The following is a 19,394-nucleotide window of genomic DNA, read 5'->3' as shown; positions in this document are numbered from 1 at the left end:
TCATAGACAATAGCCCTTGTTTTGTATCAATATTTATCAAATTGTAAGAATTTATGCCATATTCATCAATTGCAAATTCTAAATTTATGTTCATAGACAAAAAATGACAAATTGTCTATGATTTTTTTTTCTCTTTTTCAGACTGCATATCAGAGCTTGCAAATGAAAACCCCTATTGTATAACTTCCTTTAACATAAAATTCAACAGACCCCCTCCATATACATTTTTCTGAACACCCCTTAAAACATATTAAAATACTGTACTAAACTTTAAAAAACAAAACACAAACAAATGCAAAATATTGAGTACCATCCTGAAAGAGCACAAATTAAAAGAGAAAGAAATTCTAAAATTGACCTTGTAACTTTTGTTGTGAAAATGAATACAATGAGATTGTTTGGCACTGCTTGACAATCTTTCAAACCTATATATCATGGCAGTGCTCCCTGGAAGGAGTTTCATATGCAGATACATATAAGAAGATTGTCTCTAAAATCACATGAGAAAAAAAGAAATTGATATGATGACCCCATGACCCCTCCAATTGAACACTTTTAGCGGTAAATAACTGTTGTGCATTCTGCACATCTAATGCACATAATGCACATCTATCTGTCTATTTGAAAATGGTTTATGTTAACTATTCTCTTTAACCCATCAATCACTTCTGTCAGAACTGTATGGACGGCAATATCTATGACATTTCAGCATTGTCAGTAGTCGAACTAGTAAACGACACTAAATGGCCTCTAGAAGTACAACTCTAGCCTATCTTCAGTCTTATATTGCTTTGCACAATATACATGAAAGTAGCATCAATTTCTTTGGTGAAATCTACTATCTTTATCTTTCAAGTAACACCAATCCACCCGTTGTCTGTCAGGAAACTAATAATCTGTCTCCGATGTGTCTTGTCCAATCCACTTGGGTAGCGGATCTTTATAGGAATACCTTGCCTTCTCTGTAAATAATCCTGAAAAATACATAGCATAAACCTTTTCTCATATGGGCTGTTCAAGATTTAAACATGTAGGGGAATGGACTACACTTTTTTAAGACCTCAACCCACATTTATATTATAAATTTTCATTTATTTTTCTTACAAAATCAAAAATAGAACTATCCACATTTCAAATATTTTAGAACCTTCCATCTCACAATGTATTTAAATCAGGTTCAGTCCTAATGAAGTTTCAACTCATTTTTCCTTTAAATTATATTGCTGCAATTTTTTGACACATTAAAATAAAACGGTTTCAATCTACATGTACTTAGTACTCAAATCAGGACCCTTAAGGTTTTAAAAAGACTAATTTAACCCTGTCCAAAGTCATGACCATGTGGGGGGCTGTCTTTTTTCATAATCTTAATGATTTTATTTGTTATTTGTTTCTGATTGTTCCCAAAGTTATAAATTATTTTTTTTGTCTACCTAGACTTTGGACAGTAAACTGACCTCAATGTGAAATGGGTGATTTAAGAACTATGACAGTTGATTTCCATTTGTTGATAAGTTTCAGGTTTTGATTTCCCCATTTGATAGGACTTTTCTGTTTTCAATTTACCTTTATAGTTTATTTGATATTTTTACTTTTTGATATTTTATTTACCCACAAATTGGTATCATTTATATTATATATATATATACCAATTTTAACATTTGAATAACATTTTACCTTTATTATGCATGTTTTGATGGTTTGGTAGTTGGCATATGTCATTCCAATTGAGCTGCAAAGCTGAAAATAAAATAAAAATTACATTTTAAAGTTTTATAACTACATTACTTATATGTTTCATAAAAATCCATACTTTTTATTGGTTGACAACAAATGAGATGCATTCCAAATTGATCTTTTTAGATGCAAAATTCATGACAGCACATGGTTTCTATAATGATGTCACAACAATATGAAAATTTGATATAACACATAATTGTTGTGGTTGTAGAATATAAGTATAATAATAAGAATTTGTATGCTTTTCTTATGTAATTTTATAGGGTTATACCCATCTTAATCATTTCAATGAAATCAGCGCATAAAAAAGTTTCAATTTGTTGTGGTATGGGCTTTTCTGAAATCCATATGGTGACAAAAGTTTATTTCTCTCTCATTTGGTCTCTTATGAGTTGTCTCATTGGCAATCATACCACATCTTCTTTTTTATATTTACTTTTTCTATTCCTCATGTTACATAGAAAAACTATACGCTTACCCTTCTTTCTCGGTCTGACAACATGTCAAAACCGGGCATATTGCATGCCTCCTTAGGAATATTCTCATTATTTTCATCTTTTAATTCGTCTTCGTCTATAAGTATATCTAATTTTTCTCTGAAATGGAAAATTTTACATGTGATTAATTTTAATTATGATTTGTATGTATGAAACACAACTCATTACTAACACATATTGATACAAAAACATAATAAAAACATTATCACATCTGTGATTCAAAACTATGAGAAGTTTCAAATATTAAAACCATTAAATTCTAACCTGTAAAATTTTCTGAATCTCACGGCAACACTTTTTTGAATTTCATTCTTTTTTTTATTTAGAACTGGTTGACTATTTAAACTCTTGTTTTCAGAAAATTCAGTCTTCTATCATTCTGACACCTGTTACCTTGTAAGCTTAAAGGCTAAAGTTTGACTAGGTCTAGGTAAAAGTAGGGTATTTTGATACCTCATTTTCATTTCTAATATGATGTGCTTCATTTGCTTTGTAAACATTACCATGATAAAATTCTCGATATAGCTATACTTAGAGCAGCTTTTATCTACCAGGGAGTACAACAAAACTGCATTCTACCAAAGCTTCGGTTTTCAAATTACCATATTCTACCTATATTTCATGGGAGCCATAGATATGTTAAAATAAGATATCAAGTAAAACTAACTTACTCTGTAGCGACGGCGGCCTTTTTTGAAGCCATTGAACTTCTTTTTGATAAAGGAGTGATATTTCCCTGTAAAATAGATGTAAAAGTGCTTTTCTAGATTACAAGAATATGAAAGCATATATAAAATACAAATCTAAAATACAATTTACCAAAACTATTCAAAGAACTGATATTTTTAAATATATTCGATGTAAATCTAAGAATTGGCAATGTAATTTTAAGAAGAAAGATCTGCAAAGGTAGATATGTATGGTACAAAAGTAGATATCAACACAAAACTATTCCCCCTTTTAAATCAAAAGATCATAAGTTTGAAAATTTTGGTTGAGTCTAAAAGGAAATTATGAGTGCTAGCTCTAGTTTTAAAAATTGACTCAGTACTCGGATTATAAAATGAGCACTTGAAACACTAAATCCAGATTTTGATTTGTTAAATACTGAGTCTGAGTATGATAATGACACAAATTTTTTGTTAAGACTGCCTAGTCTTCTCTTGGTGAGTTTAAAAAGAAATCTTTGACATTTTGCAACTGAATCATCAAATTTTACTGAATAGTCAGAAGTAAAAAACATGTGCTTGTATTTTGATTGGTTGACATTCTGAGTTTTGAGTACATTAACTGTACTCAAAAAATTTCAGACCCGAATGCCTAATATGGACAATAAATGAAAACAATTATGTAAACAGTCCAATGACAGAAAGGATGATAAATAAATAGCATTGTGATGATAATGTTACATGTGTTGATATTTGTGTGTGCACATTTGATTCAAAGACAACAGTCTTTTCTCATTGTTTTTTTTTCAAGTATGTAAATGATGAAACAACTACTGTAAACCAACTTTAATTTGCAAGCAGTAACTTTTTTCAAGGATTTCTATTGGATAAAAAAATATAACAACATCAAATTACTCTCTGTGAATGAAAAAATCCCAAAACATATTGCAAAGTTCTATCAATACAACGGCATGAACTTCACATACAACGATATTCCCGATAAAAACAGTATTTGAACAAAAGTTGGTTTACAATATAGAATGTCAACAATGTGCATTTAAAATGTTCAAAGGTCAAAGTGGCATGAAAGAAAAATGATGCTCACCATTTTCTTTTTATTCTCTTTCTTTTTATCTCGTTTGTACTTTTCATCTTCAAATACGTCAATATCTGAAGTAGTACAAAGAAGAAATTAAACCATGCACCTCTCCCTCACAAAGCCGTTGCCATGGTTTCAATCATCACATGCATTTTATTTTTGACAAGAAACGGTTACCTTGTTCAAATCCGGAAATTTAGTAAATAGAATATTACCAAACTTTGACCTTCGATTCCGATTCATTAAATTTGTTTAAAAGTGAATGTGCCTTAACCCAGTTTCATCATGCATTCTATTTCGTCTTCCTCTACTGTAATGACACCCAAAACTGTTACAGTAGTCAATAACCTAATAATTTCAAATGGGTTTAATTTGATAACAAAAGATCCAAAGCTAGACCCATAGTTGCTTCAGATAGAAGCTTTTCTTTCAAAAACGTGGAATGTTTTGACAGGGAATATAGAGATGGCATGAAATATATTAGAAACGCACGCACACAAGTATAACTTCAAATTCTCAAATAACCATAACAAACAATTTTAAACAAATGTGTACATGGAACACAGATGCCCCACCCCAATTGTAAATTTACAAATGCAGAACTTTTCATTTATAAAGAGGTATAACTAGACAACAGTGAAAGTGATGTCATCCAAATTAAAACTTGACCCATGTTAGATTGTATTAGCATTGTGTATAAGTTTCATTACATTTGGTTTAGGCAAAATAAAGTTTGCATGCAAATAACGACAAATTCAACAACTTTTTCTTCTATAAAGTGACACAACTCGTGAACTGTGAAAGTGACTACACCCAAATAACAGCTTGATGGGCCTGGTGGTAAAAAGAGTTGTGCATAAGTTTCATAACATTTGGGGGAGAAAAAAAGTTAGTGCGTAGAAACTATTAAAAATAGCTTTTTATCTTTGTTTATAAAAGTGGACATTAAAAGTGATGCTCAATACTTTTTTTTAGGGTTAAAGGCATTGTGAACAGTTTAATAACATGTTGTTGAGGCAACATAGTTAAATAAAGGAAACCACTTTCATGTTATTAGTACAGATGGAATAAGGTAAACCTTAAAAAGTAGAATTTGTACAAATAATCCTATCACTTTAAGTGTCTTAACATCTGGCAAAAAATGTGTCAGGATTTTTATTTTTAACACAACTTTCCTCGTCACCTCTTTATCTTCCTCATTATGTGAATTTATAATTATCAGATCAGGAAAAAGAACATGTATATCAAAAGGCTACATCTAGATAAGTGTTAACTTGATGTGTGAATTATTTATGCCAGTAAAACCAACAGTACAGAAACAAGATATTGCATTCATGTTTAAGACACAGAAAAATGGCATTATCACCAAAAACGTGCTCATTTAGTCAACTGATAAAAAAAATTTACAGTGATTTCCCCCCATAATTTAAACAAACTCATGAGGCAAACTAAAAAAAATACTGCCAAAATCAATCAACCATAAAATGTAGTGACCAAAACAATTTTTTTTTAAAGTATGAAGACTAAAGTTGTGAAAGTTATAATGAACCAAGTACAATAGCTTGTCAGAAATTGACCTCAATAACAATACTACAATGACAATCAAGCACGAAATATATGGAAAGTGATATAAATGTTTTCTAGTACGTGTGTGTTTAAAATATCATTTGCATTATATAGTATAATACCACACGTTTCTTTTTAAAGTGTATGGAAAGAAATTTTTATTCTATATTTTTGTTTTTGCACTGCATGAACGCTTAAAAAAATACCATTAAATTAAGGCAAATAATAATATAAACATATTCCTCCCTCAGCTAGATATGAAACATTCTAAATTGTAAGTGGCAACATTTTTACATACCATCTAGTTTGGTAATACCATGTTTTCTGTATTTCAACAATTCTTGTATTCTTTCTTTCAGATCTTTCTCTTCTATAATAAAAATATATTTTAAATTGAATTTTTCAATCAAGAGCAAAATTAAGTATCTGCTTTTGTTAAAATTTGTTAAAATTTGTTAAACATGTTACTTTGCCCCTAATTCGAAATATTTCATGTTCTGGTTGTTGTTACCATAATCTCCTATTCTTTTCCTGGAATGCGAAATCAATGAATTAAGACTCATCACCAAATTTGTACTTCCATGAGCAACATGATGGGTGCCACATGTGAAGCATGATTTGTTAACCCTTTGGGGGCACATAAAAACATCCACTATTTTTGTTGAGGTTCAAGTTGCTCTTGTTTGCTCAGGCTGCTGTCCGTCTTTGGTTTTTGTTTTTTTACCATGACCTTGAAATCTTGTTTTTTCATATTATGAGTTTGAGAATATTTTGGGTTTCTTCAATCTCTCTTTTTAAAAACATTTGACAGAAGAAAAAAAATCATAAATTATAGACTGTTATGTACACTTGATGAGATGAATATAATTATCCTCTAGTCCCTTTAGCAAATGGGTATTTAAATCATGCTTATGGAATACCTGAGTTTCATGCTGCTTCTTGTGAGACAAAATATACTATATGGTCTTGTATAACTTTTTTGAAGAAAGGTTTGTTTTCAAAAATCAACATAAACAAAACAAATGGATAAATTTTAGTATTGATAACTTCTTATATACTTATACATGTACTGTTGACCATAAATGTCTCAGGAAAAAATTAACATTATATTCTATAAAATGCTTATATCTGTAACTTAAAAGTTAGTTCTTTAATAACCCTGTCAAATCTCTAATTGAATACTAATTACTGATGTACTCTCATTTTGGTGCAAATTTGTTTTAAAAAATATTTAAGACTGGTTTAATAAACAAATGTTATTTACAAAAATCCAATAGTGGCATAAATTGACACAAACCTCTATCATGTCTATATTCTATTGTCTACTATTTTTAATGATAGCAATAAATAAATCTTACTTTGTATATTTTCTAAAAAAGTCTCGTGTTCAGACAGGGTATGAAACTGTGCAAAAACCTTCATTTTATCTTGGAATTCCCTGTAAAATATTCAATACATAAATGCAGCCGTTTTTTTTCTCACAATAATAACAAGATATAGTGATACTCTGCTGTAAAACATTAATTAAACACAAGACAATGAAGACATGTTAAAATGAGGCCAGTCAATAAATTACACAAAGCTGAAAATCGTGTTTTGTACATTGTGGCCCTGATGATATAAAGATCTGATCACTAATTTTTATACAAGAGTTCTTTCTGCATCAATCAAACTGAGATAAACATCACCAATTCTTATGGAGGAAATTCATTTTGAAAACAAATCTAAATAAGTTTCAAGTTTAAAATCTATAACATTTCTTTGTTGAATTCAATACTGTGACTTTGAGCCGAAAAACAGCAAGCTAAGCACTAGTTCTCTGCGATTTGTATTTTCGTTGCTGTGCAGTTACTGCAGTGCATATCATTTGTTATTCTATTAAATATTCTGTACTACTAATATTTCGTAGACAATAAATGGAGTATTAACGCGTAAATTACCTTTCTTCTTTATGAATTCTTTTCTTTGGGGTTTGAGATTTTTGTTTCCCTATAGAAGTAGCACTTTGTAAAAGATTGTATCCTCTTGCAAGTCGTTTTCTTCTTTCTCTTTCTTTTAATCTTGTTCTATATTTTTCTACTTGTGAAAGTTTTACCGCTGAAAAAAAATCAACATTGAAACATTAAACATTGTGATTCATAAAATGTTTCAATTCATAGAAATTGGCATAAGACATACGAAATAAATTGAACATCAAAAGTCTGGGTTTTTTTTCAATACCTGGTTCAATGTTTGTGATGTGTATTAAAATGAAAACTATTTCTATATGTACTGTGTAAGTGACTTGTTTCTTCATGGCTGTTTAAGGTCACTTTTTATGATCCTAACTATATCATGGAGTCAAATTTTCTCATAGATAGTGGAAACAGAAGAATCTAGAGAGAACCACTGACAAAAACTGACATTTGACAGAATAACTAGTAATTTACATGTCAATTTAAATTGGAGTCCAACACACCTTACCACAAGTTGGATCAGAACTCCCAACCTCATAGCTGACGGGGCCAGATCTTTAAATAAACTTCTCAGATTATTAGCTCCCCTTAAAAGTTGCGTGTTTTTAAATCTGCATGCAAGTACAAAGAATTAACCATTTTTAATAAACACATGTATTTTGATAAAAAATCATTTAATTATTTCAACATGCTATTCTGAAAAAGTTTAATTTGTAACAATATTTGAATTGAATTTCTGATGACTTTTCATCATGATTTTTTTGTAACCCTGATAAAGGAACTAGTGTAGACCTTTTTTTATATTAATGTGTATATATTATCTACAAAATAATTCACAACATCCGTAATACTTACCTATATCAATGTCTTCGTCATCATAATTATTGGCTAAACTACTAATTAAAATTTCAGCATCATTGTCGTGTTCCTACAAAATACACAAATTATAAAACATGCAGCACCAAAAAGATGGCAATGTCACAATAAATTACTACAAAATCCTTGAAATTTATATTTCTTGTGATTTAAGAAAAAAAAATTGACAGTTATTGTGTAATCAAATGAAATATGTTTCTATCAAATTCTGTGCAAAAATATAAAAGGTATTTTAAACTATAAATATTATGACAAGAAGTGGACAATGTCCTAACAAGACACTCATTAATAGAGTTTCATTTTGGTATTCAATACACAATTCTACCAAGCCATACTAGAGTATTATATTACTCGTTGCAATCCCTTAATTAACATCAAATTGTGTTTGCGTTGTAAAAATTGGTTGAAATAAGATCTGTTGTTAATTTTATTACTATCAATACTTTTAAAGTTTTTTGTTTTGCAGTTTTTAATAAAAGGCTCGCATTTTTCATACCAGGAATACACCTTCTCTAAAAGTTGTACCTGTGCTGTAGATTCAGCTATTTATTCATAACCTACTGAGTAAATCATTTACGTAATATAACTTCCAACCAACAACAGAAGTAATCCAATGTCAGATATGGACTTGTTAAAATCCTATGCAACTATGCATGCCAGAGTCAATTGCTAAACAGAAAGGAAAAACTACGGTTAGTTTAAAAGAAAAAGTCAAAGATGGCTAAACTCACTCTTTCAAAATCATCCCTAAGAGGCATATACCCAAGTTCTTGTTGTTCGGGAAGACTTAGATCTACAGGTGATATTGGTTGTGTTATACTAGGAGACAAAGGACCTGGAAAAAAAAGAAGTTATTTGAATTAGCTTTTATTTACAAACCTTCTATTGGTCTATATAATTCGCAATCACATATATTTATCATTTTACTGATGTGTTTCTATTCACCTGTAGCATTTTTTTTCCTTCAAAATTCTAACCGAATTCCAATGTGTATCATCAAATCAAACTGTACAGTTTAAGGTAGATTGATGGTATACCACCATCTTGGATTGTACAATCACAGTACCAAATCGGTCTAGTTATTTGCCTTAATCTGCAAATTTGGAAAAAGATTAGCAATTCAATGGTTAGACTGTTTTTCTCTATAAAGAAAACTTGTTAATTAATTGTATTAAACAAAATATTTTAACAAACATCAATTTTTTTGGTTCTAAAGTTATTTTTATCAAATGAACCATTTAAGGGGAGATAACTCTTTTAGTACAAAATTTATACTGGGCTAATTGGGAAATTTTTTATTTTTACTTGTAGCAAGAAAACAAGTTCGGTGACACCATGTTTTCTTTTTATTTTCTTAAAACATATTATGAAACCTATCTTCTCACAATTTATTTCAAAATTCTATCTCAAATTTTTTTTTTATGCACACTAATGTGTTTTTTCATAAACAAAGTAACCAAATTTTGGCAATTTTCAATGACTCATAGCTTGAAAAATAGCACAGTGACCCTTACTTTTTATTAAATTTTTGAAAAAAGCATAGTAAAATCTTCATTTTGGCAAATTATAAGAAAATTCTGTCTAAAAAAAATATACTTATGATCTACCTTAACTGGTCAAAAAGTATAACAAACTGTTTACAAGAAAGTCACAAAAGAATTAAGCATATTTACAATCCTAAACTGTATATTCAGAATTTTTTGCATGCATTTAATGATTTATTATTGCAATTTTGTCATTTAAGACTTAAAAGTCCATTTTAATTTTAGCGATATTAATAAAAATCTTGTTCAATTCATATAGAAATTTTCAAAATGCAAGTTTTAATGATTACGATTAAAACCCTGTTGCATTTTTAGCAATAATAAAAACATTTTGCAATAATTTATTAGTTTACAGTATTAGATATCCATCTACTGTCTGATGTCTGAGTGTTGTTATACATATTGTTACTGTTGTGAGTTATTTGAAAGGTGAGAGGTAGTACTTTTTGAAATGTTATAATAAGTCTTTTATATATGTATATTCTATATTTGTATATTTTGTATGGATCAGACATAAGTTTGAATAAAGACAAGTTATATACAGTAAATAATATGTTTAGTTGCAACATATTGTCGATAAGTCTCTAGGGGGAGATAATCTAATACTTTTTTTCATATTTATTTGACTCACTGTGTTACCTCCCTTTTAGAAGTCAATGAAAAGATATTTTAGTTCAAAATATAATTAAGTTTTTTAGATTTCAATTCTGAGACAGCTTTGAGGCATGTATACAACAACAAAAACAGCATCTAGTAGAAAAATAAAAAACTTCAATCTGACATTATTAAAGTAAATAGTTACAACTAATTTTGCATACTATATACTATCACCAAAATGAAGAGTCCTATATCCTCTATATTTTGATTCTACATACCTCCATTGGGACATGTGTGATCTTTTATTGCGTCTGCAGCATCTGGTCTGATTGTGACTGAAAATTAAAAAAAATAATCTTATACACTTGTTGAAATGGTATAAGTATTTGCATCAACATAATATGCAATGAGTGTTTCGTTTTCTAAATCATGACTGTATGGTATTTAGTAGTTTTTTAGGGTCATAAACCAGGAGTATCATTTTGTATCATGCTTTCAGAGAATATTAACATGATTAAAATGCATGTTCTTTGACCAAAAATGGTTTACATTTTACTAGTTGTGACTTGGAAGTAGAGTTGTCAATGAACAAAGTAAAGATGTTCAACACATTCCTGATCAATTCTGTTGTGATCTTCAATGAAATAAGTAATTAAAACTATGTTAATATTTTTTTTAACAAAAATCCTCATAAAAGCTTTATCATCAGCACTTAAGACAAGACCTATAACTCTTTTTTTGCCCTACATCACAACTTAGGTCTTCTACATATACAAAGTGACAAATTATTTTATTTTTTTACAATTCTGACCATTCTTCTTTGTTTAAGTTATTAAAATTTTCATATTTCTTTATCAGTTTCATTTTCAATTCTTGGCTTTTATACAGTAGAAAAGTTATTTGTCTAGATAACTTAAATAATAAATCATGTTTAATTATAAATACCTTTTCCAACACTGCCTGATACAAAAAATGTTACATAATGGTCTTCACATTCTGTAAGTAAACAAAGAAAATGTTATGGTTTAAAATTTATGGATTACAGACAAGATATATCCACATAACAACATTATAGAAAAAATTATCTGTAATTCGTATATTTTCCCTTTGATTTTACTGCCTAATATTTTCAAGTATCAACGTACTGGTTGTATCACTGAAAATATTAGGCAATACATTGTGTGACGTCATAATTACTGATAAACAGAATAATAGGTAGTTTTGTTTTTGATACCTAAAGGGCTTGTCTAGATATTCCACATGATCTAGTCAGTATCAAAAACGAAACTACCCATTATTCTATATTTATTCATTATCAATCAGATATTTTCAATCTGATCGATACAATCACTGACTGACATAAAAGGTTGATTTCTGACATTGTTTCTACAGAAATTTGAATTTTTGTGTTTTAATAAATTTAAACCTAGCCATTTTGTCCAGCTTTAGTTTAGGCATAGATTACCTTTGACATATTTTGGGTCCTCAATGCTCTTCAACTTTGTACTTGTTTGGCTTTATAACTATTTTGATCAGAGCATCACTGATGAGTCTGAAGATGAAATTTGTGTCTGGCGTTTTAAATTATAAGCCTGGTACCTTTGATAACTATTACATGTAGCATGGCAAACACACCAAAAGACAATTTTCAATAGGAAAAATGCTGATTTTTTTTCTTCAGAAGTTATAACCTTTAAATTTTTTTAAATATAACTGATACTGAAAAAATACAAAATCCCATGAAGTTTTGTGAGTTGTTACATCATGTACATGTATATTCATTATTCAACTACTTTTTTGGGGGTAAATTAATCAATCAGTGATGGATTTCTCTTAAAAGAAATTTAAAGGTTCCAGTAATAGTGATTGTTTATATTCCAAGGGACAAAGAACTGAAGTTTAATATTGACAGGTAAACTGCAAATGTTTCTGTGGAAAGGTTTAATTTCTTTTGTAGATAAAATTTCTGCGACAGCCTTCTATAGTATCTAAATAAGTACCTTCAGCAGTTCTCTTTTCCACATGATTTGCCACATCCTCCCTGCAAAAGAAACAAGCATTTGTTCATAAACTGTAAATAATTCAACATTACAGGGGTTCTAATTAACATTTGGTCATACCTGTCAACTGACCCGTTTTCTGCGGGTGTGACCCGAGATTTTCACAATTCTGAGGGATCACCCGGGACACCCGCCGGGTCATTGAAATAACCCGGGAATTCCGAAAATGACCCGATTTCACCCGTATATCTTAACCTTGAGATTGATTTCATAAGTAATATTCCTTTGAAATACCGGCAAATTCGTAATTCTTCCATGAACAGGAAGTTCATCTAGCTATGTAAACTGTCAAAGTAAGTGACCCATTAAGTGCATGGCTTCATTTGACAGCTTTGGTATCAAACACACTGTTCATTAACACCAATTACCTAAGCTTTAGGTCGTAAATAAATTGCACTATAAACATAAACAAACATATTTCAACTAGTTACTTCCCCTTATTTGTCACCATTCAAAAGTATTCCTTATATTTACGTTTTATGGGTGAAAAAGATTGGATTATGATTTCATTATAGATTGTAAAATACATCTCAGTTTCTGTTTACAAGAGTACAAATGACAAATCTGGTTACTGCTACTGCAAAAGGTGGTAAACACATTCACGTTATTCATTTTAGAAATGCAGTATAAATTAAAATATTTCTACCGAAAATATAACAATACAAATTGTTAATAAAAAAAAACAGATTTTTTTTTAATTTAAATAAAAATCATTTTATTTGTCTGTATATGCCCATCAGATTGAACATCAGAATGAACAAATCATAAATCATAAAAAATATAAAATTCAAATACATATTGAAAAATAACTTTTCAATATTTTTATACCTTTATACAATATTTAAAAAAAAGTTGAAAATTATTTTTTTACATTTATACTTCCTTTTACTGTATTACAAATGTACTATATTTTATCAAACTCTAATTTCCCTTAAAAATGTGAAATGATTTGTTTAAAGTCAACATAGCTAGTAACCTTACACCTTCTAAAATTACAATAAAATATTACATGGAAGTGGTTGATTATTACAAAAAGTAAGGTATACAAGACAGTTACACAAATTTATAAAAATCTCTAAGAGTGCAATGAAACAAAAATTAATAAGATTTAAAATGACTGAACCAAGTGAACATGCATTGATGTTTTGGTATCTTTGATATACATTGTAAGAAAATGTACCATAAATACTGAAATTCAGCTCGAAAAACTTCGTACGCGTTATGACCTGAGATTTGATTCTTCAATGCAGGTCATGACCTGTATTTTCATCGTCACAGGTTGACAGGTATGTTTGGTACAGGAAGGGGCTGTACCTTTGCCCCTTCAAACTGAAAGATCCACAACCCAAATTTCAGGTCCTACTTTTACTTAAAATATTTCAATACTCAGATAGTCTGGCTGACTTGATATGCACATGTACTGAATGGATAGATTTTTTTTATCTGTGAGGCACCTTCATGACTTTTTTATGATATATTATAATACATATTGTTATTTTCTTAAAAATTATGTTACAATGTACTTTTCTTACATATGCTTTGATAAGAAACCAGAATTTAGCTGTGGAGTAATGTTCAACACTAGTAATAGATGTACAAAATGTATTTGCACTTGTATGCAAATTTTTCCGCCATTACGTAAAATCACACAGGTTCCCGTAAACTTTGACAACATAATTTAAAATATTTGACGTCACAATTTAAAAGTGATTGTTGCTTGCCGTCAAAAGGTAGTCGATCTAAGGTCATTCGGAAGCAAGATACAGCTAAATACAGAAAGTGTTAATACATTTATAAAGCTGCTATATACAATTACATGTGTAACAACTAACATCTTTTCATCATCACAGATTAAAGGGAAAATCCATGAAAGACAATACATATGATATAAGAATAGATACTATCCAAATCGTATTCAACACTTTACAACCTACAAATAGAATCTTCAATGACCATAATAGACTAAGCAGAACAAATTTTTTGTTTAGTAACCTTTAATTAGCTTTTACAATTGTCTTGGTAATTTCAATAGGACTCTCTGCAACCTACTTTTAAAACATGCCACCACTGAGGATACTGTACACCAACTAATTTTGGCGAGCGATTTATTTTCATTTTTCAGAGAAGAAAACTATCGCAAATATGTGAAACTTTAATTTTTCTTTACTAAACTACATCAAGTAAATTTAAGAATAGCAAAATTAAATTGCCGCAAAATCGGATAGAAAGGGCTAGACGCAAAAATAAGTTGGTTTAACTTTTACAGTAGTGGTCTGTATTGCTCATTTACTGAAGAATGTCATACAGAAAAGATTTGTTCAAGTGATAACTTACCAGTTGCCAAATCCATACTGTTCCACCGCATCTAAAAGCATTGTTTCTTCTGCCAGAGTCCATGGTGTATCAAGTTCAAAAGCTCCTACTACATAGTCACTCTAAAAAAACAATATTCACAATGCTACTGTTTTGTCAAATCTTTGAAGAAAATCTTCATATGATTAGGGGTTATGTGAATAAAATGCATCTTTCTTAAAATGAAATGAGTGTTTTCAACATGTGTTCAATCAAAACTTATATGGTTTTTATAAATTTCACCTGATAAATGCCATTTTGACTACCTTTAGTGTCCGATTAAGTTAATAAATAACTTAAGAGATTTCAAATCTTCTAACACACAACATTCCAATTTTGCATTTATGAATTAACCCTCTTGCTGCCGACTGTTTTTGAAGGTTGCATTTCATATGCTGGAAAATATGACAGCTAAATGTCTGTGACGTAATGACTGTTACATTTTGGACACATTGGAGAAAAACATAACACTATTTTATTTTTCGGTCTTTTAAATGAAAGAGATACAGCATTGATGAGAAGCTTGCATAGATTTAGCGATCGACATATGTGTCCCTCCGGCAGCAAGAGGGTTAACTGCCCAAGTTGACCTGGGTAAAATATAGCATACATGGGAGATATTTGCAGGAGATGCAGGGATGTCAATAAGATTTGAAGTAGCAGGCTAAATCATAAAAGTAGGAGGCAACAATGTCGGACGGCGTAGCCGTTCGGCGCGACGAGCTTGCTCGTTGCCCTTCACGGCGAGGGGTGTGGGGGCCGCTGAAGGCCCCCAGATTTTTTTTTTAAAATGGTGCAAAATCCTGCACTCTGGGGTGCTCCTGATCTCTAATTTTGTTCTTTGCAAACACCATTTTTATAATGATGATAAGGTAAATGAGCAGCAAGATGGTCATATTTTCTATAAAGTTGATCACATAAATATCATCAAGACTTTCAGCTAACAAGTTACTGAAGTTGTTTGCAGATCTTTGAGGAAAATGATGAAGGCGTTACTCTTTAAGACATGGTGATATTCAGGAAATTTGATTTTATTAGTTGAAAATATTTTTAATACAACTGTAGACATGGTAGACATGCAATTATTCAAATAGTTCTAACCCATAGAAAACATTTTTCAGTATTAATAATTTCAAATACTAATCACAATAAATCAAATGATTAATTCAATGGACTGTTTCAGGCAAAAAAAAAAAGCACTTGGGTTAAATCACAATAATCTAGAATTCAAAATTGATACTATAAGTCAGAAGAGCATTAGTTAAGAAGCAAACAAAAGGAAAGAAAGAAATCTAAGATCTGCTTAAATTTTGGTGTTAAAATGACTTTTTATGAGTTATTAATTGGAGTCTCATATTTAAGAAAGGAAAAATGGGGTCATCATGGTCATGGGTCAACATATTTTACCCTGCACTATCATAGGGGAAAACAACGAAGATCAAACATCTGACAGAAATTCCAGAACCTGGTCAAAGTACATCCTTGAATGAAAATGCAAGGCTTACACTACTTTATAATCATAGGGAGACGTGACTTCTCTTTCTGGAACTGATAGGGAGGAGTGGTGAGATTTGAAAGAGAAGTTCTCCTTCGAACATTGTGCTGCAATGTTTGTTCTTTGCTACCAATATGTATAGTACAAAGGGTCATATGTGAATAATGTTCTTTTTATATTGTTCAATTTATATCTGAGTAAACAATTAAAGTAACAGTCCAAATTCAAAGTTATTTAAGTTAAGGTTCTAGTTAGAAACTACTAACAAGATATAGCACTAAAAAGATTTTTTTAATGACACTGAGAAAGGGAAAGAAATTATAATATAAAAATTACAATTCAATAAGAAAAAAACTCTTGTTTATCATGTTTATGAAGTTCAGTGCTTTTGAAAAATCTAACATAAAAGTCTGTAAAATTGTGTTGAATGCGTACTTTTTCCATTTGGGATAAAATTTCTTCTTTCAGCCAAGGATTTGTATAGTAGAAGTCTAACTATACAAATCCTTGTTTCAGCTGTTCCATTCGAGGGTCGTAGATATGGGCCGTAGTTATTATTGTAAAAGTACGGATTCCGGTCATAGCTGGTCCGTTACCGATCTCTAGTTTACACATTAATGGCGGACGAAGTCCCGGGAAAATTTACAAAAATAAACGATGTTTGACAAGCTTTTTGGAACGGAACAGGACGTTTTTAATGCAATAAATGGATTACACATTAACCGGAGACAATTTTCATCACGTTCAAATGAAGTAACAAACTTATTTTGCCGCCGAAACTTAGATCGATGTACGCTTCTCTTGTTAACAAGTACTGCTGAATCTTGCGGAAGTGATAAAAAGTTGTCTTTTTATAAAATAATCTGCCTCACACTGTAAAGTCAATGCTTAAATCTTTGTTCTTTAGAAAATGAATTGTTTATGTCTTAATTTCTATCATGATCAATTCATGATCGTTTCATCGAAAATTGAATTTTTTGAAAATATTATTTTTGACAATTTTGAAGTAGCCGGCGCCAAAGCAGAAATACCCGGCGCATTTCGCCGGTTGCCGGCTTCTAATGACATCCCTGAGATGTCACATTACTTTTAAGTCACCGCAAGGTTTACTTTTTCAACTTTCTTATTTTTACATAACTGACTTCAGACTTCATAATAAACTTTTCAATCTATAGGCCAGGAGCTCAATCTTAAGAAAAAAGATATATTCTGTTGGCCTTTTGTACGATTTTTACAGTTCTGAAAACTATTTAACAAGTCTTGGCTGCTATGCCTGTGGTTAAGCATGAAGACTGTGACTTCAGCCATGCACATAGCGACACAGTTCTGGGAAATTCCACACTCCAGCAATAGGGTCTTTCCCATAAACAAAAGAACAAGCACAACCTTAAAAAATATTTTCAATTGTCAGAAAATGTTCGATTTCATAATCATAATTATATATATTGTGGAATATAAAAACAAATACAAGTTAATTGCAAGATAATCCCTTTGTTATAAATGACATGATTGTTTGAAGCAGGACATAAAGTTAGGATTTCAAGCATTTCTATTTATAGATGTAGGATCTCCATTGGGTATCCCCAATCACAATGTACATACCACCAACTTGTATTCATGAACTCTTTTATGACCTCCGATCTCAGCACCAAGTGAATAGCACTGAAAAAAAGGAAACATAAAATACAATCTTTGATAATTTTAGGAAAAAGAAAATAATGGTCAACAAAAGAGATTATGTGCATTTGATAGGCACGCCAGTGACGTCATACTCACCTGTAAACAAAGGTCAAAGTCTGTACAATCTGTACACTGTACTCTGAACCCAGAAATTTCAATCTGACAGCAATTACAGCGCACTTTAGACATTTCTTATTGTGGATGCGCGTCCTAGAAATAAGGATGAATAAGACAGACCATACAATTTGCTCTAAATAAGACGCATCTTTTCAAAATATTTTGTGGCGGCTCATCTTTTGTTCCGACTTGCTAAATCATGACGTCAGTTTTCTCCCATGCTTCCTAAGTACTTCCGGGTTATGAAAAAAAGTATTAGCTTTCTGTATAGAGTTAACGTACTTCGTGAAAAACAAATCGCATGAAGCATCATTTTTAAAGAATGCTTTTTAATTTCTCTATAATTTATTATGAAGTTAATAAGGGACATCACAATAAAACGTACATAAAAGCCAACGGTGGGAATGAGACGGATAAAGAGAGATAACTCTATTTTTATCATTGACACTTTTATCAAGTAGAGTGGAATTAACAATTTGACAACAACAATAGCTTCTTCTTTCAAACTGCCTTATTACTATCAAAATATAATCTTCCGGACATCTTTGACAAAAACATTCCAATTCCATCAAAACTTTCCTGGAAGAAATTAGTAAAAACAGAAATCCTCATCCTTCTTGACACACAGACTCAAAGAGGAAGCTCACCAAATGTCTTCTTTAAAATTTTAAACCTCAACTTTGGCAATGCAGACTCAACTCATCCTGTATTGGACTCAGTAGAGCAGAATATGATAGAAATTCGAAAAGCCTCTACTTAAGTAAGGATGCTGACAGGGACCTAAATGGCGCAAGCCGACACACACAAGTTCAGCCAATATACAATTGACCCCACATGCCTTCTATGCCACAGGGAAATAGAGAATATATTGCAAGTTCTTACACAGTGTCCTGTTCTATGCAATGAAAGAAAAGAATACTTCACTCCCATTAAACAACTCGTGACTGATAACTCTCCTCCTAGAACATGGGAACTGTTATTTAATAATAAACTAGCAGTTACGCAACTTGTATTGGATTGTACCAAATATATGAAACAACTTGGATTCAAAGAAGAGTTAATTCCTAAACTGGAAACGCTTACAAGACACTTCTGTTTCAAGTTTCATTACAGAAGATTATCTCTCCTGAAAAAAGTTAGACGGATGA

The 19,394-nt window shown here is 30.6% G+C and overlaps 1 protein-coding gene across 1 annotated transcript; it reads right to left on the bottom strand.

The window, feature by feature from the left end:
• Positions 1-730: 730 nt before the first annotated feature.
• LOC134711048 (transcriptional adapter 2-beta-like) lies at positions 731-18,471 on the bottom strand. The gene is made up of 16 exons (XM_063571476.1): positions 18,226-18,471; positions 18,052-18,111; positions 14,937-15,037; positions 12,543-12,583; positions 11,488-11,538; positions 10,821-10,877; positions 9,133-9,236; positions 8,381-8,453; positions 7,511-7,667; positions 6,929-7,008; positions 5,869-5,940; positions 4,011-4,075; positions 2,909-2,973; positions 2,219-2,336; positions 1,678-1,740; positions 731-974 (listed from the first exon to the last, which is right to left on the bottom strand). The coding sequence occupies exons 1-16, from the start codon at positions 18,316-18,318 to the stop codon at positions 852-854; spliced, it is 1,323 nt and encodes a 440-aa protein (XP_063427546.1). The 5' UTR covers positions 18,319-18,471; the 3' UTR covers positions 731-851.
• Positions 18,472-19,394: the final 923 nt, after the last annotated feature.

Source organism: Mytilus trossulus, chromosome 3 (genome assembly GCF_036588685.1).
Source record: "Mytilus trossulus isolate FHL-02 chromosome 3, PNRI_Mtr1.1.1.hap1, whole genome shotgun sequence".
NCBI lineage: Eukaryota > Metazoa > Mollusca > Bivalvia > Mytilida > Mytilidae > Mytilus > Mytilus trossulus.
The sequence above is the reverse complement of the archived record's forward strand: the minus strand, read 5'-3'. Positions and strand labels throughout refer to the sequence as shown.

Excerpts from the sequence above, each read along its gene's own strand:
- LOC134711048 (XM_063571476.1), bottom strand. The coding sequence starts at position 18,318 with ATGTCTAAAGTGCGCTGTAATTGCTGTCAGATTGAAATTTCTGGGTTC. Across the intron at positions 8,454-9,132 it reads TTAGGGATGATTTTGAAAGA|GAACACGACAATGATGCTGA; the intron begins GTGAGTTTAGCC and ends TGTATTTTGTAG. Across the intron at positions 2,337-2,908 it reads AAGGCCGCCGTCGCTACAGA|AGAAAAATTAGATATACTTA; the intron begins GTAAGTTAGTTT and ends TTTCCATTTCAG.